At 44.2% G+C, this 26,540-nt stretch overlaps 1 protein-coding gene across 2 annotated transcripts in view; it reads right to left on the bottom strand.

Annotated features, from left to right (window-relative positions):
- Nucleotides 1–1,348: 1,348 nt before the first annotated feature.
- The window catches only part of LOC139395911 (ADAMTS-like protein 5), a 57,630-nt gene continuing 32,438 nt past the window's right edge, over nt 1,349–26,540 (bottom strand). The window contains exons 5-13 of one of the 2 annotated variants that reach the window (XM_071143222.1): nt 25,924–26,029; nt 25,243–25,370; nt 19,823–19,943; nt 14,059–14,145; nt 12,319–12,482; nt 10,181–10,382; nt 4,966–5,106; nt 3,848–3,919; nt 1,349–3,486 (exon numbers count right to left, since the gene is read on the bottom strand). In XM_071143222.1, coding sequence (XP_070999323.1) covers nt 3,143–3,486; nt 3,848–3,919; nt 4,966–5,106; nt 10,181–10,382; nt 12,319–12,482; nt 14,059–14,145; nt 19,823–19,943; nt 25,243–25,370; nt 25,924–26,029 — 1,365 coding nt within the window. In that variant the 3' untranslated portion in view covers nt 1,349–3,142. Of the gene's footprint in view, nt 3,487–3,847; nt 3,920–4,965; nt 5,107–10,180; nt 10,383–12,318; nt 12,483–14,058; nt 14,146–19,822; nt 19,944–25,242; nt 25,371–25,919; nt 26,030–26,540 lie in introns of both variants that reach the window. The other variant, XM_071143223.1, reaches the window with a different exon arrangement.

The following is a 26,540-nucleotide window of genomic DNA, read 5'->3' as shown; positions in this document are numbered from 1 at the left end:
TCATATGATTGCAGAATTTGCTAAACAAATGGCCACTGGATTGATGCAAATAATCATATCATTCTGCCAGGTTATAGGCTACTTTGTAGTTAACATTTAATTGAGAAGGTTTTGGGAAAAGCCTTTCTATCTCTACCAGAAGACGTTTATTATTACCATCATTGCTAATGGCTACACAAAGTGTAGACATATGCACGCACACACACACACACTCCTTTTCCAACTCAGAAAGTTGCTGGATAATACGAATCACATTCTGACTGAACAGAATAGGCTACACACGCTCATTCAAATTCAAATATCTAAACTACAGTTGTTGCGTGTGAAAAGGTTTCACGTACAAAAAATAAAAAGTCAATGTGCATCAGCGTTTCATCTTTCCCTACTCTCGCTTCGCTTGTTAGATATTAAGCACATTGATAGTTCGCTAGCAAACCTCTCCTGTTGATGTACTGTATCATAGCAGCAGGCTAACAGGAGGCAGCAGTCTAAATTATCAGATCGAAACATGCAATGAGAAGTGATCAAGTGAAATATGAAGCAAGTGAACGGAGACAGCTTCACTCTATCCAATCAGAACAGCAGGATCAACATACAGCCCTCCCTTCTCTTTACAGACAGGCAACTAACCAGTTGAGGTATGTACAGCACCGTTCTGAGGAGGACGACACGCTGTTGTCTTGGCTGCCACCTCTGGAGTAGTAGCTGCTTTCTTGTTGTTCACAATTCTTCATCCACCCTTTTCACCCTCTGCTTTACTTTCCCTGAGAGTGTGAGTATCCATAGCAACGACTTAATGAAGAGACATGAGAGAGCTGTTAGCTGAAGTTAGCCAGCTAATTTTCTCCACTCAACTCAAACAGCAGATACTTCTGTTCTGATTCCAGATTTGAATAGCAGAGAAGTAGAGGAAGATATCAAATGCCCAACGTGTCTAACTTGTTGAGAAACTGGTCAGCTGATTTGTGTCAAAAGTTGCAGTGAATGGAATGTTAGAAGTCTGGAAGTTGATATTGTCACAATGGGATCTTTAGAAATCCCATGGAATTGAATGAAGATGGCAAATAAAATAGTTTCATTTAAAAAAAAGACTTTTTAAACTATCAAAAAGTTGTATGCAAGCACTCAGCAGGTCTTAAAGTTTGAATGATGTTTCTAGGGTAATCTACCAATACAAACTACACAAAATGCATATGAGTGCAGACCTTGTAAAAGGCCGTGTAAAATGTGGTGTCAGTGGTGTTAAAGAAAGCAATGTGTTGGCACATATTTAAAACCTTATAATAAAAAATAACTTGTTACAGCATAGTTAATGTATAGGAATAGATTGCACATAATTCACCAGTCATTCAAATTAAATATGTTTCTTATATTTGTAGCTACTCAGTGCCACACCAATATAAAATACTGAATAATCCATATTTTGTTTCTCACAAAAGTAAATATTCATGTGAATTAAACAATAGGAGACCTAACAAAACAGACTAAGGGAACCTGATTGATTTAATATTCAAAACACAGTAACACCTTACATGAACTTGCTCTTATGTCAGTGTAGATTTAAATGCATAGTAATAGTAGTAGAGTTGAGCGGTTTCTGTTACTACACAAGTGAAATAAACTCAACCCCATCACTACGCAATTACAATGCAATTCATGAAGTACTGTGCTATAACATGTAACTACAATGCTACTAGTGTAATTAATGACACGGTTACTACACAGGTATAAGAGCAAATTAATGTAAATTGTTACCCAAAACACATACATCAATAGATAGAAATACATTGATAGATTTAAAAAAAATACTATATTTTAGAAGCAAAACACAAATATAAATGTTATGATCTAGATATTATTTTGCCACATAAATACAATATGGAACCATATGTAGTTTTATACATCTTAGGTATGAGAAGAAAGTAAAGTGTCACATTTATTTTGACTGTTTAGTCGATGACATTTCAGATTTAGATATGATAGTTTTTTACAAAGTAGTTTGGATGTAGTGAACTACTTTTTCAAAGTAACTATTAAAGTCAACTATATTTTTCTTTAGGGTAGCGTAAGGGCTCTGTTCAATCAGATCCGCTTTAGCCGACATCCGCATAGCAGTTGTTCAGGCAGTGTCGGAGGTGGAACTGCGTTAGAGCAGATCCTGGCATTATACCTGAAGGGGACATTGCTATTGGCTGCACGAAGTCGCATTAAGAGAAATCTCATGCAAGCCTTATTTAGAAGTTCGAAACACGGAATATGAGATGTGATCTACACCTCGATTCAGCTGATAGAAATCCTCATTATTTTCTTTAGGCTAATGATATTCAATTTGAGAGTCATTATTTCTATATAGCCTACACTTTGTCATTCTGAATATCTAACTTGAGTGACAATGATGAAGAGTAGCTCTTCACCAATTTGACAGCTCCAACACAGTTACATCTCCAGCACCGTCAAAACATCAGCTATGCAGGTGTCTGCTATCGCCGGTTAACGCTTTATCTGATTGAATCTAGGCCGAAGTGTAGGTTAACCTCTTCCAGTGTGAAGTAATTGATACAAGCTATAAACTATATTTTCAGAGTAGCTTCCCCAACACTGCCTGTTAGTAACCCAGACAGATAGTTATAGTCAGTTATCTAGTTAGCAAAGGGAACAAAACAAAACACAAACGCTTGGCCATTGCAGTGGATATATTCTTCTCTTTGGTTTAAAGGTTAAAGTTTAAAGGTGGGTGATAATGTCCACCTAAAGTGCTATACTTTGTGAGCTGGTCAGCTTTTGCATTGCTCTTTGAGGGCTTTGCCTTCTTATCACACTGACTGACAGATCTACTGGGTCACCCTGAGTATAGTCTCTTCCCAGGGTTCAACTAGTATTTGCCTCCGCCATTTTCAGTTCCCCCATTTTGGAATTCTAGTGGTTCTATTGCTCTCTGTGTGTCTTTTGAAGGGCCAGAGGCAGGAAGTTGTTGCGTAGGGGTGTATGGGATTTTAATGTCACACACAGACTCACACATGCAGCCCCATTGTTTGTCGGATTCACCATCAGAAGTGCTCAGTCTTGAGGAGTGTTAAGGAGTCATGACAGTCAAAGTATGTGTGCATCTAGGTGTGCACGTGTATACTGTACATCTCTATGTCTAGGCATAGCCGCCTCTCAGTTCCGCAGGTGGCCTGGGCCCTCTGTTACTACACAGATCCTCCAGGGGGCGCAACAGAGCGTCCTCTCTAGGTTTATAGGGTATTGCGTAGCTGTCCTCCTCCATCAGTATCCGGTTCAACGTCTGCTCGTTGTTAATGTGGCGACGCACCATCAGTACGTACTGGCGCCCTTCCTCCAGAGGGGGGCAGTCACACACGTTGGGCACCCACAGGAACTCGCGGTGCTCCAGGCGGAAGCGATTGTGGTAGGTGTGGATGATCTGGACATCGTAGCGCGTCTCCTCGCCCCGGTACAGCTTGCTCATGACTTTGGCACGGAACACTGACAACCAATGAAAGACATTATGCTAACACTTTACATAAAGCCAACAGGTATAATGCATTAAAACTTGGTATAACTTACAAGCATGTATGCGCCCTTACAATGTCTTATAATAAGGTTTGTTGTGCCATGCTTGTTTTTCCATGCTGCAATTTTTCAACTGACTTAAAATGTCTGTTTAAGTTTCACCGAATTACATTAGTTCCTTACTTTAAAAAACTATTCAAGTGAGATGTCAACTTGCACCACTATCACCTGATGTTGTAAACTCAAACCCAGCTGTAAACTGGGTCATGTGAATTTAAAGCACACAAGGGTGTTTGAACCGCTAACTTTAGGTATTCAAGAAGTTCAGACTTACCGAAGTCTTTCTGGCAGTACTGCCTCTGGCGCTCCCCTCGACCGCGGGCCCGCCTACATTTCCCACAATGCCCTACGGGAGTAGAAAGAGAAGCGGTGAGTTGATTTGAGCACAGATGGTTTTTTATATCAGGGTATTGCACAATGGTTAGGATGGCACAGATGAGTTTCTGAGAGTGAGTAGGGGACTTAAGGATAGTAGAGTAGAGAGTAGGATAGATTAAAGGAAAGAAGAGATTAGGACAGATTAAAAGGAAGAGTAGAGAGTAGGATAGATTAAAGGAAAGAGAAGAGATTAGGACAGATTAAAAGGAAGAGTAGAGAGTAGGACAGATTAAAGGAAAGAGAAGAGATTAGGACAGATTAAAAGGAAGAGTAGAGAGTAGGATAGATTAAAGGAAAGAGAAGAGATTAGGACAGATTAAAAGGAAGAGTAGAGAGCAGGATAGATTAAAGGAAAGAGAAGAGCATAGGACAGATTAAAAGGAAGAGTAGAGAACGGGATAGATTAAACGAAAGAGTAGAGTAGAGAGCAGGACAGATTCAAGGAAAGAGTAGAGTAGAGAACAGATTAAAGAGTAGAGTAGAGATTAAGACAGATGAAAGGAAGAGTAAAGTAGAGGTTAGGACAGATGAAAGGAAGAGTAGAGTAGAGATTAGGACAGATTAAATGAAGAGAGTAGGACAGATTAAAAGAAGAGTAGAATGTAGGCTAGATGAAAGGAAGAGTAGAGAGTAGCACAGATTAAAGGAAGAGTAGAGTAGAGAGTAGGATATATGAAAGGAAGAGAGTAGGACAGATTAAAGGAAGAGTAGAATGTAGGCTAGATGAAAGGAAGAGTAGAGTAGAGAGTAGGACATTAAAGGAAGAGTAGATTAGAAGGTAGGACAGATTAGAGGAAGAGTAGAGTAGGACAGATTAGAGGAAGAGTAGAGTAGGACAGATTAAATGAAAAGTAGAGTAGGATAGATTAAAGGAAAGAGTAGGGTAGAGGGGGGATGCAGAGGAGAGAGGATTGTAGCATTTTAGCAAGGCGAGAGTTGAGGTTTAGGGGAGTGGGGGTGAGATAGGGGTTAAAGATTTAGGTGAGGGAGAGATTGAGGTGAGGTGGAGCAAACCTCCTCGGGGTGGTTGGGGTAGTCGGTTCCTCCTGGTCTCATCCCTCTCCAGGCGGGGAAGGACAGGTGGGCGATGGGGCTGGTGAGGGGGTTGTCGAGCTGGGTGGCGAGGGGACTTGATGGGCCAGCCACCTGGAGGAGCTGAGGGACAGTGTGGGAAAAGGTGAGTTACATTATTGAGTATCAACATGCCTTTGGAGTTAGGGCCAGGAGTTTTCATGACCTGACCAAGAAAAGGACCTCAAATGGAACTTTAAGGGATAGTTTACTTATTTATTAGATGTTTGTTTTCTTACCTTAAAAGCAGTCTACGGAAAAGGAGTGGCTGCAATCCACACTTTGTTTTTGTTAAACTAGCCACTGCCAACAAAATGTTAACATGAGCATTTTTTTTACCAAAGCACCATGTCAGTAAATCTCCCCAGTTAAGCATGTTTTACATTTCATGCCCAAATCATTTTTAATCATTAAAAAACAATTAATTGAGGACCACAATCCATTTAAGAGATGAGGGAAAAAATATCTAAATATGTACAATTTCTGAACTATTCCTTTAAATTTGCATTAATCATCCATTAATGTGAGATTTGTGCAAACGATGGAGAAGCATATGTGTATCTTGAATCAGGATTTGGGCAAGGGATCTTTCCAAGGCATTCTTTAGGTAGAATCTGTAAGGACAGGCAGTGGGAGACGAGAAGCAAGTACAGGGAGTGAACATTTAATGAAACACGAAAAGGGTCTGGACAGGGGAAACAAAACAACATTAATGCTGACACGGAGATGCAACTGAGGAACAGACAGATAGAGAGGGAGCAATCAACAAAGTGAAGGAGTCCAGGTGAGTCCAATGAAGCGCTGATGCGTGTAATGATGGTGACAGGTGTGTGTAATGAGGGGCAGCCTGGCGCCCTTGAGTGCCAGGGAGAGGGAGCGGGAGGAGGCGTGACAGAATCACTAAAGAGTGACTTTCTGTCCAGCATCAAATCACTATGATACGACATGAGCAAACATCGTCTTAGATCATTGATTTCTGCTCCAAAATGCTAAATCGCTTTTGTTCGTCTTGACTCCCCCACAGGCTTTCAATGCTCCCTGTGACCACAAGGTAAATAAGACCATGTTTCTAGACCTAACCCAGTCTTTAGCCACGACTCAAAAGGAACTGACTGCGTGACCCTTTAGTGGATCTAAACCCACCAGTTAGAAAACACTATGCTAGGGGCTAGACTACTTCTCAACCCACCAGTTAGAACACACTATGCTAGGGGCTAGACTATTTCTCAACCCACCAGTTAGAAAACACTATGCTAGGGGCTAGACTACTTCTCAACCCACCAGTTAGAAAACACTATGCTAGGGGCTAGACTACTTCTCAACCCACCAGTTAGAACACACTATGCTAGGGGCTAGACTATTTCTCAACCCACCAGTTAGAAAACACTATGCTATGGGCTAGACTACTTCTCAACCCACCAGTTAGAAAACACTATGCTAGGGGCTAGACTACTTCTCAACCCACCAGTTAGAACACACTATGCTAGGGGCTAGACTACTTCTCAACCCACCAGTTAGAACACACTATGCTATGGGCTAGACTACCTCTCAACCCACCAGTTAGAAAACACTATGCTATAGGGCTAGACTACTTCTCAACCCACCAGTTAGAAAACACTATGCTAGGGGCTAGACTACTTCTCAACCCTCCAGTTAGAAAACACTATGCTAGGGGCTAGACTACTTCTCAACCCACCAGTTAGAACACACTATGCTAGGGGCTAGACTACTTCTCAACCCACCAGTTAGAAAACACTATGCTAGGGGCTAGACTACTTCTCAACCCACCAGTTAGAAAACACTATGCTATAGGGCTAGACTACTTCTCAACCCACCAGTTAGAACACACTATGCTAGGGGCTAGACTACTTCTCAACCCACCAGTTAGAAAACACTATGCTAGGGGCTAGACTACTTCTCAACCCACCAGTTAGAACACAATTTGTTAGGGGCTAGACTACTTCTCAACCCACCAGTTAGAACACACTATGCTAGGGGCTAGACTACTTCTCAACCCACCAGTTAGAAAACACTATGCTAGGGGCTAAACTACTTCTCAACCCACCAGTTAGAAAACACTATGCTAGGGGCTAGGCTACTTCTCAACCCACCAGTTAGAAAACACTATGCTAGGGGCTAGGCTACTTCTCAACCCACCAGTTAGAACACACTATGCTAGGGGCTAGACTACTTCTCAACCCACCAGTTAGAAAACACTATGCTAGGGGCTAGACTACTTCTCAACCCACCAGTTAGAAAACACTATGCTAGGGGCTAGACTACTTCTCAACCCACCAGTTAGAACACACTATGCTAGGGGCTAGACTACTTCTCAACCCACCAGTTAGAAAACACTATGCTAGGGGCTAGACTACTTCTCAACCCACTTGTTAGAAAACACTATGCTAGGGGCTAGACTACTTCTCAACCCACCAGTTAGAAAACACTATGCTAGGGGCTAGACTACTTCTCAACCCACCAGTTAGAAAACACTATGCTAGGGGCTAGACTACTTCTCAACCCACCAGTTAGAACACACTATGCTAGGGGCTAGACTACTTCTCAACCCACCAGTTAGAAAACACTATGCTAGGGGCTAGACTACTTCTCAACCCACCAGTTAGAACACACTATGCTAGGGGCTAGACTACTTCTCAACCCACCAGTTAGAAAACACTATGCTAGGGGCTAGACTACTTCTCAACCCACCAGTTAGAAAACACTATGCTAGGGGCTAGACTACTTCTCAACCCACCAGTTAGAACACACTATGCTAGGGGCTAGACTACTTCTCAACCCACCAGTTAGAAAACACTATGCTAGGGGCTAGACTACTTCTCAACCCACCAGTTAGAACACACTATGCTAGGGGCTAGACTACTTCTCAACCCACCAGTTAGAAAACACTATGTTAGGGGCTAGACTACTTCTCAACCCACCAGTTAGAACACACTATGCTAGGGGCTAGACTACTTCTCAACCCACCAGTTAGAACACACTATGCTAGGGGCTAGACTACTTCTCATCCCACCAGTTAGAAAACACTATGCTAGGGGCTAGACTACTTCTCAACCCACCAGTTAGAAAACACTATGCTAGGGGCTAGGCTACTCCCATTATGTCCTGCACCAAATTACTTGATAAATTACTAAATTATCAAACCTGTTTACTAAATTCTAAAGGATGCTAAAGTCTTAGATCATTGCTTTGTTGAGCAGTACACAGAAATTAGTCAAAACTATGGTTTTGTACCAAGCACCACTATCTCAGCATGGAATATGCGGTGGGTTTTGGGATTAGGAGCGTTATCACTAAACACTTCTAAGATAAGAGGGGGACATTCCACTCCAGAAACTTCATGCCTTGGCTTTATCAGTTATTGTCAGCCAGGTACAGATCAAAGTATAGCAGGTCAGAACAGTGTATTCAGTTTTGGATCAAAGTCCACTTTTGCAGTTATATAGGACAAATATAATGATTACTATTGAATGTTGGTTACATTCCAACCGGGGCCAATTTAATAGAAATACAACACTGATTATAAACCTATGATTGAGTTTGCAGTTAATAATTCCCCTCTTATATAAACGGATGTCATAAAACATTCCAGAAGACATGTGCTGCACATTAGCAAGGCACAGTCAGTTTGTAGGCCAGGGGTTTTCAAACTGGGGTCCCTGTCAGCCTCCCAGGCCCATGTTGCCCAGGGTTATGAACATACTTTGTAGATGAATAATATTACATAGTGTTGTATTACACCTTCTAAACTTATATCACAGATCCCTTGGCCAAAATGTGTTACCTTTGTTGTTAGTGATATTCATTAAAACCAAATGAAATGTAAAAAAAAAACTATTTTGAGATCTGGCAGTACCTCTGCTCTGCCGGAGGCAGTCAGATCTGAAAATATTAAAAACATATAAACATTTGTTTATTCATTTTACTTGTAGAGCTTGTCGTAATGTGCAGATTTTTTTATACCCCTTGCAGTAATGTTTAGATCCATCTATCTACCCATCTTTCGTGTCCATCTATCTTCCGTATTCATCCATCCATCATCCGTATCATCCATCCATCATCCGTATCCATCCATCCATCATCCATATCCATCCATCTTCCGTATTCATCCATCCATCCATCTTCCATTTCTATCCATCCATCCATCTTCAGTATCATCCATCCATCTTCCGTATCCATCCATCCATCCATCTTCCATATTCATCCTTCCATCATCCGTATTCATCCTTCCATCATCCGTATTCATCCATCCATCATCCGTATCCATCCATCCATCATCCGTATCCATCCATATCCATCCATCTTCCGTATTCATCCATCCATCCATCTTCCGTATCATCCATACATCTTCCTTATCCATCCATCCATCCATCCATCTTCCGTATCCATCCATCCATCACCCGTATCCATCCATCCATCATCCATATCCATCCATCTTCCGTATTCATCCATCCATCCATCTTCCGTATCCATCCATCCATCCATCACCCGTATCCATCCATCCATCCATCTTCCGTATCCATCCATCCATCAACCGTATCCATCCATCCATCACCCGTATCCATCCATCATCCATATCCATCCATCTTCCGTATTCATCCATCCATCCATCTTCCGTATCCATCCATCCATCCATCCATCTTCCGTATCATCCATCCATCCATCCATCTTCCGTATCCATCCATCCATCTTCCGTATCCATCCATCCATCCATCCATCCATCCATCCATCCATCCATCTTCCGTATTCATCCATCCATCCATCCATCTTCCGTATCATCCATCCATCTTCCGTATTCATCCATCCATCCATCCATCTTCAGTATCCATCCATCATGTATTAAACTTCAGTCACACAAACAGAGGATGAGTGAAACCAGGGGCAGGTTTTCCCATGTAAATACATACATCACATTAAATGGACATTTTGGACATGAAATTTAACACATGTTAATAATGGGTACATTGACGTCCATTGGCTTTTGCTTAGAAAATGCTAGCTAGCAGTTGGTGACAGTGCCTAGGTAAACAAACCCACAACCTGGATTGCATTTTGTCCTTAGACTTCTTACAAGGTAAGGAAACAAAATGTTATTTTAATTTGGTTGAACTATCCCTTTAACAATGGTCAGCGGTCTTACCCCAGTAGGGTCTTGTGCTGACAGGGGGAGGTCTAGTAGTAGTAGTAGTGGTAGTAGTAGTTGTGGGGTGATCCCAGGGGATGTAGCTAGCAGTGTGGTGAGGCTGGCGTAGCTGACTCCTCCTGCCATGGAACAGAGCGTAGCGGTCTGGAGGGAGCCAATACTCGTATTCTATCCCCGGGTTCCTGTCTGTCACCAACACCTGCAGACACAACCACACAGTGTACAACGGATGTATATTTTAATATATATTGTTTTATAAGACCCTGTATATTTTAAGCAATATTGGCCATATAACACAAACCTCAGAGATGCCTTATTGCTATTATAAACTGGTTACCAACGTAATTAGAAAAGTTAAAAATAAATGTTTTGTCATACCCGTGGTATACGGTCTAATATAACACGGCTGTCAGCCAATCAGTATTCAGGGCTCAAACCACCCAGTTTAGAACTGTCAATACCAACAATATACTGAAAAAATATAACATATGGAAGACAACACGTTAAGAAAATATATGTCCGTTACATATAGGAGAGGAGACTGACTGGTTCTGATAAATTGGCGTTTTGTATTTGTCATTATTAGGGATCCCCATTAGCTGCTGCCAAGGTAGCAGCTACTCTTCCTGTGGTCCAAACACATTAAGGCACTTACATTACACATAAAACAGTTTATCATATACATATCATATATAACAGTATTACACCACTAAATATCTACAATACAAAATGTATAATACCACAATATTGCAATGTACGTGTGTGTCGAGAGAGTCTGCTAGCGTGTGTGCGTATGCATGTGTCTGTACCTGTGTGGGTGTCTCTTCACAGTCTCCATTGGTGTCTGATGTGGAATAGAGTTCCATTTAGTCATGGCTCTATGTAGTACTGTGAGCCTCCCATAGTCTGTTCTGGACTTGGGGACTGTGAAGAGACCTCTGGTGGTATGTCTTGTGGGGTATTTATGGGTGTCCGAGCTGTGTGCTTGGAGTTTAAACAAACGGCTCGGTACATTCAGCTTGTAAACACTTCTTACAAAAACAAGTAGTGATGAAGTCAATCTCTCTTCCACTTTGAGCCATGAGAGATTGACATGCATATCATTAACGTCAGCTCCCCTTAAGGGCCAGACGTGCTGCCTTATGAGCCAATTGTACTTTTCATAAGTCCCTCTTTGTGGCACCTGACCACACTACTGAACAGTAGTCTAGGTGCGACAAAACTAGGGGGTTGAACAAGTATACTAACAAAGCTATCATTGTGTACCTTAATTAGTGAGGTTAGTTTGCAGTCTCTATATACACTGAACAAAAATATACAGTAAACACAACATGTAAAGTGTTGGTCCCACGTTACATGAGCTGAAATAAAACATCTCAGAAATGTTCCATACACACAAAAAAACTTTTTTTCTCTAAAACGTTGTGCACAAATTTGTTTACATCCCTGTTAGTGAGCATTTTTCCTTTGTCAAGATAATCCATCCACCTGACAGGTGTGGCAAATCAAGAAGCTGATTAAACAGCATGATCATTACACAAGTGCACCTTGTGCTGGGGACAATAAAAGGCCACTAAAATGTGCAGTTCTGTCACACAACACAATGCCACAAATGTCTCAAGTTTTGAAGGCGAGTACAATTGGCATGTTGACTGCACGAAAGCCCACCAGAGCTGTTGCCAGAGAATTGAATGTTAATTTCTCTAACATAAGCAGCCTCCAACATTGTTTTAGAGAATTTGGTAGTACGTCCAACCGGCCTCCCAACCACTGTCGTTGTGTGGGTGAGCGGTTGGCTGATGTGAACAGACTGCCCCATGGTGGCAGTGGGGTTAAGGTATGGACAGGCATAAGCTACGGACATTGAACACAATAGCATTTTATCAATGGCAATTTGAATGCATAAAAATACCGTAACGAGATCCTAAGGCCCATTGTGAGGCCCATTTCTTTCTTTCCTTCCCGTCATGTGAAATCCAGAGATTAGGGCCTAATGAATCTATTTCAATTGACTTCCTCATATGAACTGTTACTCAGTAAAAATCAATGAAATTGTTGCATGCTACGATAATATTTTTGTTCAGTATAGTTATTGCATTGCAGCTCCTGTCAATCATAACTTTGACCAGACTGACCATGATGTGCAGGTCCTCCATAGTGGGTCCAGGGACCTCAAAGCTTTCCCAGGTGTCCACAGAGCGCTTGTACAGGAGCTTGGTTCCCGCTACGCTGTACTCCCCAGGAACACTGATCTTCCAGTTCCCATTAATGACAAACTGGGAACGCCCGTTCTGGAGCGCTGGAGGGAGAAGAGAAGGCTTAAATGAAGGTAGGAAATGTGTTTAGTTTTCAATGCTGATTGGTGAAGTGTGACTGAAATTGGCTTTGTGATGATAATATGTATGTGTTTGAATTATGCTACGGTTGGGGTCAATTCCTTTTCAGTCAATTCACAAATCGCAATTGAGGTATGAGGGAAATTTGATGTGGATTTTTCCTCCTCATATCCAATTACGATCTTGTCTCATCGCTGCAACTCTTGGTAGAGGTGAAAGTCGAGTCATGCATCCTCTGAAACATGACCCGCCAAACAGCGCTTCTTAACACCCGCCCACTTAACCTGGAAGCCAGCTGCACCAATGTGTCGGAGGAAACACCGTTCAACTGACGACCGGGGTCAGCCTGCAGGTGCCCGGACCACCACAAGGAGTCGCTAGATGAGCCAAGTAAAGCCCCCCCGGCCAAACCCTCCCCTAACCCGGGCAAAGCTGGGCCAATTGTGTGCCGCCCTATGGGACTCCCGGTCACGGCCGGTTGTGACACAGCCTGGGATTGAACCCGGGTCTGAAGTGACGCCTCAAGTACTGCGATGCAGTTCCTTCGACCGCTGCGCCACTCAGGAGGCCATGAGTTGGAATTTCTACTTACATTTATGTCAGTTAGCAGACCCTTTTATCCAAAGTAACAGAGTAGTGAGTGCATACATTTTTTTTTGTACTGGTCCTGCGTGGGAATCAAACCCACAACCCTGGCGTTGCAAGAGCCATGCTCTACCAACTGAGCTACACGGGACCATAAATTGAAATGGAATAAACCTCAACCCTACAATGTAACATCTCTTAATTCAGCAAAGTTACAAAGTTGCCTTGCCAAACAGAGTGGCATTACTACATCATTGCCTTGTTTGGCCTAACCGTGACAATTTACAGGAACAAACAAATGGGGAAACCAACTCTTGGAAGTAAATTTTTTTTTTGGGGGGGGGAATCTTCCAACCAAATCAGAACTAACCAAGTACATCCACTTGCCTGCCAGAAGGCCAGATCCCCAGTTCCCCCCACCCTTTTCCCGCACCCAGTTCCCCCACCCTGCCCCATGGCCAAATTAAACCTTTACGAGTGTTCCATTTCAGGATCCCTGCATTTTCCATTTCAGGAGTCACGTTATTACAGTCTTGTAAATGTGGGTGAGAATAGATGGATAGCCTTGGGTGTTGTGTTGACTGGAGAGCCCAGCCAGAGTGCAGCTGGGTATCAACCAGAGAGCTGTATCGGTCTCTGGTGCCAGGAAGTAACAGTAAGCTAACAGGAATGAGAGGAGAGAAGCATTATGGCTACTGAAAGTGTCAGGGAAGTGGTAGAGTTCTCTAGCCATGGCTGGGTGGGTTGAAACTCATAGCAGACATACTGAAGATGATAAAAAGGTTTCAAAGCAAATTCTCTGTCAAACCAGCACTTCTGAGAGGCTGTCTGTATATGTACTGTATATAGTTAATGATATACAGAACATTGATGCTGTCCTTGTGTGACAGCTCATTCCCAGTGTGTGTGCGTGCGTGTGCGCGCGTGCGTCTGTCAAGCTGAGCCATCTCTTACCCAGATAGTTCCTGCTGTTATCGGTGACACGGATGTGAGTAGCTCCAGCTGGGATCATGGTCACTTCATTGTACCCAAACGGACCCGCTATAGCCAACAGAGTACAGAGACATTCATTAAGACAGATATTACACCAGTGGGAAACAAGTATAAACCATTAATTTAGAGACTGGGTAACAGTGATGTAGATAAACACAATATGTGGTGCAGTGTGTGTTATATGCAATATATATATAAATATATATTTATATTTGTGAATATATATGGTATATGCTTATGTGTAACACATATAAAACTTTATTAAAGTAAATACATAAACTCAGAAAAAAGGTCCTCTCACTGTCAACTGCTTTTGTTTTCAGCAAACTTAACATGTGTAAATATTTGTATGAACATAACAAGACTCAACAACTGAGACATAAACTGAACAAGTTCCACAGACATGTGACTAACAGAAATTGAATGATGTGTCCCTGAACAAAGGGGGGTCAAAATAAAATAACAGTCAGTATCTGGTGTGGCCACCAGCTGCATTAAGTACTGCAGTGCATCTCCTACTCATAGTCTGCCCCAGATTTGCCAGTTCTTGCTGTGAGATGTTACCCCACTCTTCCACCAAGGCACCTGCAAGTTCCCGGACCCTAGCCCTCGCCCTCTGATCCAACAGGTCCCAGACGTGCTCAATGGGATTGAGATCCGGGCTCTTCGCTGGCCATGCAGAACACTGACATTCCTGTCTTGAAGGAAATCACGCACAGAACGAGCAGTATGGCTGGTGGCATTGTCATGCTGGAGGGTCATGTCAGGATGAGCCTGCAGGAAGGGTACCACATGAGGGATGTCTTCCCTGTAACGAACAGCATTGAGATTGCTTGCAATGACAACAAGCTCAGTCCGATGATGCTGTGACACACCACCACCATGACGGACCCTCTACCTCCAAATCGATCCCGCTCCAGAGAACAGGCCTCGGTGTAACGCTCATTCCTTTGACGATAAACACGAATCCGACCATCACCCCTGGTGAGACAAAACCGTGAGTCGTCAGTGAAAAGCACTTTTTGCCAGTCCTGTCTGGTCCAGCGACGGTGGGTTTGTGCCCATAGTCGACGTTGTTGCTGATGATGTCTGGTGAGGACCTGCCTTACAACAGGCCTACAAGCCCTCAGTCTGAGCACTGATGGAGGGATTGTGCGTTCCTGGTGTAACTCGGGCAGTTGTTGTTGCCATCCTGTACCTGTCTGCAGGTGTGATGTTCGGATGTACCGATCCTGTGCAGGGGTTTTTACACGTGGTCTGCTACTGCGAGGATGATGAGCTGTCGGTCCTGTCTCCCTGTAGCGCTGTCTTAGGCGTCTCACAGTACGGACATTGCAATTTATTGCCCTGGCCACATCTGCAGTCCTCATGCCTCCTTGCAGCATGCCTAAGGCACGTTCACGCAGATGAGCAGGGACCCTGGGCATCTTTATTTTGGTGTTTTTCAGTCAGTAGAAAGGCCTCTTTCGTGTCCTAACTTTTCATAACTGTGACCTTAATTGCCTACCGTCTGTAAGCTGTTAGTGTCTTAACGGTAGTTCCACAGGTGCATGTTCATTAATTGTTTATGGTTCATTGAACAAGCTTGGGAAACAGCGTTTAAACCCTTTACAATGAAGATCTGTGAAGTTATTTGGATTTTTACAAATTATCTTTGAAAGACAGGGTCCTGAAAAAGGGACGTTTCTTTTTTTGTGGAGTTTATATACGTATATACATATAGCTTTTTTTCTGAGATATATTCTCATAGCAAATTGTTAATACATATTAATTTACTCATTAATGATAACTAAATTAGGATTACATAATGATTTACAGACAGTTTATTAATGGTTAAACCAAAGCGGGATATTTCACCATCGAGCCAAAAGCATGAACCATTCATTTAGAGAGTGATATTTCACTAGTCAAAAGCAGTCAACATCTCTGTGGTTCCCCTGCTGCTGGTGTGTGAAAAGCGAGCAGCAAGACTACCCTATTCATCGTGGTTTTTCTATGGGACTGAGAAACCGTTGCTCTTGTTTTGACAATTGTAGGTCTCTGAGATGAAAGCTGTGTGTGAATTAAGAGTTATAGTGCTATTTTAAATGGGTCCATTTGAAGAAAGCGTAAAGCTAATATAGTGATTTACCGCCACCTACAACACAGTCCTGAACCAAATATTGTGTGAAATTCATTTATTTTGGTCACTAGATTGAGGTGATATAGCTTAAAGTGGCAATCAGCAGTTGCTACATCCATTTTATGGGGATAAATGAATTATATGTTCCCTCTGAACTTATAAATGCCTCATAAACTTACTTCATCTGTCCTACCTCATCACAACACAAAATATAAGCTTGTTTTACTCCGTTTGTAAACAAAGAAAATGTTAACAAACACTATATGGCCTCAAAACATGGTTAAAACTATCATGTTGATATCATGGTCAGTCCTTGCATCCATAGCTTTGTCTATGAACTTGAGAGTGGTTTATTTCTGCAGCCCCATCCCTCAGCTGTTTACTGAACCAGGGGCAGGAAGAACGCTTTGTTATTGTTTCTACTGTAGATTGCCGCTTTAAAGACATTTCCTAACCATAGGCAACTCAATTTGAAGACAATGCTCTAATCATTTGCTAGTTTAAAATGTTGGAAGCCCTCAATTGCAATGTCCATGCTAAAACGGGTTATATCCATCTAGAGTCCTCTATCAGTCTCTATGGTTCAGCAATAGACTTAGTTATGAACCCGAGTTTGAGTTTTTTGAATGAATCTTGTATGTTAGTGCTGGGCTAGAACAAAGGCCTGCAGACCCCGGAGGGCCTACCCTTAATAAGTTCAGCTGTGTTCAGGACTTCCTCGTTCAAACAAACATCTAGCAACATCTAAAAACCAAAAACATTTTCTATGCAAGCTAACATCACTGTGTGGCTGGACCTGTTTCGAGTTAGTAGGTACTGTACTGTTAAAAATGCCATGAAATAGCTTTTGATTCAAATTCCGGTGGTTGTAGCATGGCCAAAAGCAAAGCAAAAGTAGGACAAATCCAACTCATGCAATTAAACCATCCAGAGTCCTCTATCTATCTCTATGGTTCAGACTGTCTCCATTAAATTAATGACTCGCAAAGATTTTGCCATGTTGTGTGAAGAGCTGGAGTAAGTCAGCTGTTCTACAACACAAAATTATTAAACGGTCTAGTTTTGTCTTGGCTGTTGAGTTATGAAACTGATCTATATGTATGTGATAGATCTGCACAGGGCTGTTGACTTATGAAACTGATCTATATGTATGTGATAGATCTGCACAGGGCTGTTGACTTATGAAACTGATCTATATGTATGTGATAGATCTGCACAGGGCTGTTGAGTTATGAAACTGAACTATATGTATTTGGTAGATCTGCACAGGGCTGTTGAGTTATGAAACTGGACTATATGTATTTGGTAGATCTGCACAGGGCTGTAGAGTTATGAAACTGATCTATATGTATGTGATAGATCTGCACAGGGCTGTTGAGTTATGAAACTGATCTATATGTATGTGATAGATCTGCACAGGGCTGTTGACTTATGAAACTGATCTATATGTATGTGATAGATCTGCACAGGGCTGTTGACTTATGAAACTGATCTATATGTATCTGATAGATCTGCACAGGGATGTTGACTTATGAAACTGATCTAGATGTATTTTTGTATTAGTGCTAGGCTGGAACAAAGATCTTCACACAATTTGGCCACAAAAGTGCCTATCCTGTAGAGTTCAGCTGTAGGGTTTGAGTTATCAACCTTGAGTTAGGGTTCTGTTCCGCCTCCAGTTAACATTAGAGTGTTATAGCCTGACCGTGATGATTATTTGAATCTGGTGAGTTAGTACCGGGCTGGAACAAACACCTGCACACCAGACGTGCCTGACCTTAAGAAGATCTTAGAGTTAGAAAAGGTAAGACAAATGTATGAACTCACTACTGTAAGTCACTCTGGATAAGAGCGTCTGCTAAATGACTCAAAGATAAATGTATGTATAGCTTGACCGTGATGAGTTCTCTGGGCCCTTGGCTTTTGACCCTGTGGGAAGCAATGATTACGCCCAGCGGCATCAAATCTGTTATGCCTCATTGGGACACACAGCTGCAGGAGGAGAGAAAACCCGGGAAGCCCTCCTAGGCTGCCCAGGCACTCAAACAAAGCCTCCTTTATCTCCATGTTGTCTCCTCACTCAAGCTGAACCATCATGAAGCAGTACAGTCTCTCTTCAGTCACTGTGCCCACACGCGGCGCCAGCTCAACAGAGGATTCTGTTTCAGAACTCAAGCTGAACCATCATGAAGCAGTACAGTCTCTCTTCAGTCACTGTGCCCACACGCGGCGCCAGCTCAACAGAGGATTCTGTTTCAGAATGGAGCGCAGTGCCAAATCGCACGCCAGAGGTGTTGGCCGCTCTGTGTGTGTATGTGTGTGTGGGTCTGTGTGTGTGTCTGTGTGTGTGTATGTGTCGAGGGGAGGGGGGATTTATTATTGTGTATTCTTGTTTGGGTGCCTGTGTCTGCCTTGCACAGAGTGCAAGTGTGTGTCCGTGTGTGTCCGTGTGTGTCTTTCTCTGCTGCTTGAACACTCGGTCACTGTCCTGCAGGAATCACTTAGGTTGAGAATTCCATGGCAGAGGGCCAGAGCTTATAGTTTGGGGGCCTCTGCTTTGACCCTCAGAAAACACACACACACACACACACACACACACACACACACACACACACACACACACACACACACACACACACACACACACACACACACACACACACACACACACACACACACAGTGCATTTATGGGCCTAGAGTAACATTCTGTTGATGTTCTGTTTGTACATTCTGTTTCTTAGAGTGCAGCAAGTACCATTAGTGTTCCCTTATCGAAACTTCATGAATCCAGCTTTGACTAAACATAAACACCGAGTGTACAAAACATTAGGAACATCTGCTCTTTCCATGACATACACTGACCAAGTGAATTCTATGATCCCTTATTGATGTCACCTGTTAAAGCCACTTCAATCAGGGTACATGAAGGGGAGGAGACAGATTAAAGAAGGGGTTTTAAGCCTTGAGACAATTCAGACATGGATTGTATATGTGTGCCATTCAGAGGGTGAATGGGCAAGACAAAAGATTGAAGTGTCTTTGAACGGGGTATGATAGTAGGTGCCAGGCGCACCGGTTTTAGTCAAGAACTGCAACGCTACTGGGTTTCTCCGCGCTCAACAGTTTCTTCCTGTGTGAATCAATGGGCCACCACCCAAAGGACATCCAGTCAACTTGACACAACCATGGGAAGCATTGGAGTCAACATGGGCCAGCATCCCTGTGGAACGCTTTCAACACCTTGTAGAGTCAACATGGGCCAGCATTGCTGTGGAACGCTTTCAACACCTTGTAGAGTCAACATGGGCCAGCATCCCTGTGGAACGCTTTCAACACCTTGTAGAGTCAACATGGGCCAGCATCCCTGTGGAACACTTTCAACACCTTGTAGAGTCAACATGGGCCAGCATCCCTGTGGAACGCTTTCAACACCTTGTAGAGTCCATGGCTGACAGATTGAGGCTGTTCTGAGGGCAAAGGGGGGTGCAACCAAATATTAGGAAATTTGTAATGTTTTGTACATTCAGTGTGTCAGCCTTTGACATTTTGTTTGCTCTGTCTATGCTTCAAGTTTGTGTGTGTGTGTGTTTGCTTATGTGTACCTGCTCCCTGTGCATTCTGGTACACACTCCTGTGGTGTAGACAGGTGGAGTTCTGTCCTCCACACACCATACAGGCATCCTCCTGCTGGTCCGAGCCCAAGATCAGGTCACAGCCCGGTGTCTACACAAGACAGACAACATACAGGCAACGTTCAGACAACGCACAGGCAACACAGAGACAATTAACATAAAACCAGACACACAACAGACAAAGCAAAAACAAATCAAGGTTGAAAACCAAATACCCCAAGATACCACCTGAAAAAGAGCACCAGTAACTGCTGGTCTGATGGCCTTGTTAAACGTAGACCCAGTGAAATGCCACAAGCAGCACTGCAGATATTGAGATGAGTGAGATGCAAGACTTCACTCCCACACAGTCACACACAGCATCTGCACATGTGCACGGGTTCGTTTCACGTTGTTACAACGTGGGACCCACGGAACCAAAATGGCTGAGAATTTCTGCCTCGCGCTTCAACGCTCTTAGTTGTTGCGGAAATTGACCCACGCTGCTGTTTACTTTCTGTGTTTATGTCATATCGCTGGGTCTACCTTTAAGGGACGATCACTCCGGGTACCTGATTAGACTGGACAGGCTCCTTTACTATGCCTCAGACACACAGCTTTATGACTGGTTTTTCATCATGACACATTCACACCACGTCCGGGAGTTCAGAGTTGGTAACCCTTTGGCAGAAAAGAGCCTATGGAAAAGTCTAGTTGTTTTCTCCTTTCTCTGTAAAAGTGGGACTGACCTCTGACCCCGGCTTGGGCATGCTGACCCCCAATATATCAGTCCAGGCGTAAAGTTCAGGGGTGATGATTGGCGGGTCAAAGGTCCCATAAGAAGTCAGGGGTGTGTCATGTAAACAGAGAGCCCTTCCCCCTATGGCAGAATTGCAGTAATCGTAAAGCAGTTCTAGTTGAGGGGTGCAGGTTTTCTACAATACCACAGAACTCAGAAGGCTTCAGAATAATTCTGAACAGGAAGAAGGGCATGTAGATAATACCACACCAACATTTATTTGAAGATGGTGACCTAGCGATGGAGGTAAGTTGAAGATGTGGATGTCTTTTTCCACTACATAAAAGGACAAGGGGCACAGCACTAATTAACTATGTCCATGTAGTCAGATGTTGCTCTTTGGTGAACATCCCCACTGTCTCTGTTGAAGCATGTTCCACTCTGGAGAGACGTGGAGAGGAGAGACGTGGAGAGACGATGAGAGGAGAGATGTGGAGAGACGATGAGAGGAGAGACGTGGAGAGACGATGAGAGGAGAGACGTGGAGAGACGATGAGAGGAGAGATGTGGAGAGACGATGAGAGGAGAGACGTGGAGAGACGATGAGAGGAGAGACGTGGAGGGACGATGAGAGGAGAGATGATGAGAGGAGACGTGGAGAGACGATGAGTGGAGAGACAAGGAGAGGAGAGACGTGGAGAGACGAGGAGAGGAGAGACGTGGAGAGACAAGGAGAGGTGGAGAGACGATGAGGAGAGACGTGGAGAGACGATGAGAGGAGAGATGTGGAGAGACAATGAGAGGAGAGAATAGGAGAGACGATGAGAGACAAGGAGAGGAGAGACGAGGAGAGGAGAGACGAGGAGAGGAGAGACGAGGAGAGACGATTAGAGGAGACGAGGAGAGGAGATGATGAGAGACGATGAGAGGAGAGAAGGAGAGGAGAGAATAGGAGAGACGTTGAGAGGAGAGAATAGGAGAGGAGAGGAGAGACGAGGAGAGGAGAGACGAGGAGAGACGAGGAGAGACGAGGAGAGAAGATTAGAGGAGAAACGAGGAGAGGAGAAACGAGGAGAGGAGAGACGAGGAGAGACGATGAGAGGATAGATAAGGAGAGGAGAGAATAGGAGAGAGGTGGAAAGACGATGAGAGGAGAGAAGAAAAAAATAGACAAGGAGAGACGTGGAGAGATGATGAGAGGAGAGACGATGAGAGGAGAGACGAGGAGAGGAGAGATGATGAGAAGAGAGACGATGAGAGGAGAGACGAGGAGAGGAGAGACGAGGAGAGAAGAGACGATTAGAGGAGAGACGATGAGAAGAGAGACGATGAGAGGAAAGACGAGGATTGGAGAGACGGTGAGAGGAGAGACGATGAGAGGAGAGACGATGAGAGGAGAGACGATGAGAGGAGAGACGATGAGAAGAGAGACGAGGAGAGACGATGAGAAGAGAGACGATGAGAGGAGAGACGAGGAGAGGAGAGACGATGAGAGGAGAGACAATGAGAGGAGAGACGATGAGAGGAGAGACGATGAGAGGAGAGACGATGAGAGGAGAGACGATGAGAGGAGAGACGATGAGAAGAGAGACGATGAGAGGAGAGACGATGAGAGGAGAGACGAGGAGAGGAGAGACGATGAGAGGAGAGACGATGAGAGGAGTGACGATGAGAAGAGAGACGAGGAGATACGATGAGAAGAGAGACGAGGAGAGGAGAGACGATGAGAGGAGAGACGATGAGAGGAGAGACGATGAGAAGAGAGACGAGGAGAGACGATGAGAAGAGAGACGAGGAGAGGAGAGACGATGAGAGGAGAGACGATGAGAGGAGAGACGATGAGAAGAGAGACGAGGAGAGACGATGAGAAGAGAGACGAGGAGAGGAGAAATACCAACCCTACAAAGCACTTTGAAGCCTGGTGAAAAGCATCATACCATCATATACATTAAAACACTCAGAGAGAAGCTTTTTTACATTTTAAATGTAACCTTTATTTAACCAGGCTAGTCAGTTAAGAACAAATTCTTATTTACAATGATGGCCTACCGGGGAACAGTGGGTTAACTGCCTTGTTCAGGGGCAGAGCGACATATTTTTACCTTGTCAGTTTGGGGATTCGATCCAACAACGGTTACTGGCCCAACACTCTAACCACTCTGCTAGCTGCTGCCCCAGATTCAAGTGGGCGTCTGTGTATGTTTGTGTGTGTGTGTGTGTGTGTGTGTGTGTGTGTGTGTGTGTGTGTGTGTGTGTGTGTGTGTGTGTGTGTGTGTGTGTGTGTGTGTGTGTGTATGTGTGTGTGTGTGTGTGTGTGTGTGTGTGTGTGTGGGGTCAGGGGTCAATTGCTTGCTACACACCAGTCAGATTACAATCTGTATGTTCCTCCTGCAGTGCAGAGAAAACCAATCAAGTGGGAGGTTCTAGAGTAGAGACCAGCAATCTAGGAAACATATAATTATCTACCCCTCACACACACACAGTGAATCTGTGTACGCAACAGTATATTAATCAACACAACAAGCTACCTGAGTGCATGAGGCACTCTTTACTGTATACATGAATACGCCCACACACACACACACACACACACACACACATTTAGTCCAGGCAGCTATGTGTAGTGTGGGCTTGAACTCAATCTGTGTCACGCCGCCTTCCAGACCAGCTGGACTCTGCATCTGCTTCCTGTCCTAGACCATGCCCCCTGGGACCTCAGACAGTTTAGGGCCACTGCTGACCTCACGCCCCATAAATCCCCTCATACACATCAACTCACACAAAGACATACAAGCACACACACAGACATAAAGACCAAAATGCTCATGTTCACACTCCTACATTTCTCTGCACACACACACACACACACACACACACACACACACACACACACACACACACACACACACACACACACACACGCATTTTGATTTTGGGATTTGATGGAGGACCATAATGTACCAAAGCCTCAACCTCTGGGGAGAGAATTGATTTTCCAATCATCTCCATCTGCTGGAGTGTGTGGGGGATGGGAGAACCCTATTACTGAGGTGTGTGTGTGGGATGGGAGAACCCTATTACTGAGGTGTGTGTGTGGGATTTGAGAACCCTATTACTGAGGTGTGTGTGTGGGATGGGAGAACCTTATTACTGAGGTGTGTGTGTGTGAGTGTGTGTCCCTGAAAGGGCCCCTCGTGCATCCCTTGTTGCATTGTTCCACATACACAGAGCAACAACATGTTTATGTCTGTGTGTGTGTGTGTGTGTGTGTCCGTGTGTGTGTGTCCGTGTGTCTGTGTGTGTGTGTCCGTGTGTGTGTGTGTGTGTGTGTCTTTCTCTGCTGCTTGAACACTCGGTCACTGTCCTGCAGGAATCACTTAGGTTGAGAATTTAGTGGCGGAGGGCCAGAGCTTAGAGTTTGGGGGCCTCTGCTTTGGCCCTCAGAACACACACACACACACACACACACACACACACACACACACACACACACACACACACACAGTGCATTTATGGGCCTAGAGTAACATTCTGTTGATGTTCTGTTTGTACATTCTGTTTCTTAGAGTGCAGCAAGTACCATTAGTGTTCCCTTATCGAAACTTCATGAATCCAGCTTTGACTAAACATAAATTAGTTCTAAAAGAAAAAGCCACAAAGAATGTCAGCCCTTGACATTTATTTTGCTCCGTCTATCCTATGGAGGCTGTGTGTGTGTGTGTGCGAGCGTGTGTCTGTGTGTGTGTGTGTGTGTGTGTATGTGTGTGTGTGTGTGTGTGTGTGTGTGTGTGTGTGTGTGTGGGTGTGCTCTGACAAGTGCACTCTGGTCCTAACGCACAGGATGAGTAAACTACTCCTAAGGGAACCAGAGGAAATGGTCAACACAGTCCCAATACTGTCCAGACAGACAGTCCCAATACTGTCCAGACAGAGACAGTCCCAATACTGTCCAGACAGAGACAGTCCCAATACTGTCCAGACAGAGACAGTCCCAATACTGTCCAGACAGAGACAGTCCCAAGACTGCCCAGACAGAGACAGTCCCAATACTGTCCAGACAGAGACAGTCCCAAAACTGTCCAGACAGAGACAGTCCCAATACTGCCCAGACAGAGACAGTCCCAATACTGCCCAGACAGAGGCAGTCCCAATACTGTCCAGACAGAGACAGTCCCAATACTGTCCAGACAGAGACAGTCCCAATACTGTCCAGACAGAGACAGTCCCAATACTGCCCAGACAGAGACAGTCCCAATACTACCCAGACAGAGACAGTCCCAATACTGCCCAGACAGAGACAGTCCCAATACTGTCCAGACAGAGACAGTCCCAATACTGTCCAGACAGAGACAGTCCCAATACTGCCCAGACAGAGACAGTCCCAATACTGCCCAGACAGAGAGTCCCAATACTGCCCAGACAGAGACAGTCCCAATACTGCCCAGACAGAGACAGTCCCAATACTGCCCAGACAGAGACAGTCCCAATACTGCCCAGACAGAGAGTCCCAATACTGCCCAGACAGAGACAGTCCCAATACTGCCCAGACAGAGAGAAAGGGGATGCAAGAGTGAGAGTGTGTGCTTTCGATTCCAGTACTGCCTGACACACACACACATAGTGAGACCACCTCTCTGCGTAGTGGACACATACACACAAAATTGGCACTCACCAAGCATTTTCCGTTGACACACACATCTCCAGGCTCTTTACTGCAGGCAGTGCCGTCCAGGACACGACCAAAGTTGTAGTAGAAGTTGTGACCCTGGGCCAGACAGCTCAGCTCACACGGGTTAGAACCTTAGGTTAGGAGGTGGTATCACAAGACAAGGCAAACATACACATATAAACAACCTCCTCACGGACAGACATTACCTCTCACATACGACTAAACAGTACAGTTACTAGAAAGTTGGGTTAGTCACGTTACTGGCTATTCTAGTCTATTATCTCCTAGCCGTAGTACTGCAGGACAGGGGTTAAAAGAACTGGACATTTTAATTGATGGAAGGAGGTAACTAGTAGCAGGTGGAGGACAGATGGGAATGGAATGAGGTAGGAGAACGGGGATGGAGGTAGGAAATGGGGGGGAAGTAGTGGTGGGGGTAGGGTCCAGAGGGGAAAGGGTGAAACAGGTCAGTGGAGAGTATGGACTGAACTCATAATACAGATGTGGCCAAATGACAAGCAGATTTCCCAATGGACATATGCCACATTTAGCGCGCACACACACACACACACACACACACACACACACACACACACACACACACACACACACACACACACACACACACACACACACACACACACACACACACACACACACACACACACACCATGCCTCACCGACCTCCATGGAAGGTGGTCCATCTGTAACGGTTTCCAGCCACCAGTGGTCTGTCGTTGTAGGCAGAACACTGCATCTCCCTGAAGTCCTCTGAGCCCCCAGCACACCCCTGCAGCAGACAGATACATACAATAGAGAGACCTGGTTACCCAGTGCTATGCACTCACACATGCATGCCTCAAACACACCTCACCACCTTATGTTAATATGTTTAATATACTGTAACCAATACTGACTCACTGTCTAAACACACATGTACACACCCATACTTCTGACAGAGGATCCTCACCGTATACCTTCCAGGTAAACCAACGTCTTGGACGATATATCTTCAAGAATATATACCATGAAAATATACTATTCACTGAGGGTGTAGATGAAAACTCTGTTGTATCTATCTATTTCTGGGACTAGAAGTATATGTACTGTTCATATAGTATCAGGAGCTCAACTTGTGTACAGTACAATGGAGTGACAGGTTCATGTGTCAGTGAAACCGATCACGCCCAGACAGCATACCTGCTTAGTTAAATATAGTAACAGCACAGTTCACATTCACTGAACCAACTTTGTTATCAGCCCTGAAGCACACTTAGCTTATCGTTTCCAAATGTTTGACA

Source organism: Oncorhynchus clarkii, unplaced genomic scaffold, assembly GCF_045791955.1.
Source record: "Oncorhynchus clarkii lewisi isolate Uvic-CL-2024 unplaced genomic scaffold, UVic_Ocla_1.0 unplaced_contig_3746_pilon_pilon, whole genome shotgun sequence".
Taxonomy (NCBI): Eukaryota; Metazoa; Chordata; class Actinopteri; order Salmoniformes; family Salmonidae; genus Oncorhynchus; species Oncorhynchus clarkii.
The sequence above is the reverse complement of the archived record's forward strand: the minus strand, read 5'-3'. Positions and strand labels throughout refer to the sequence as shown.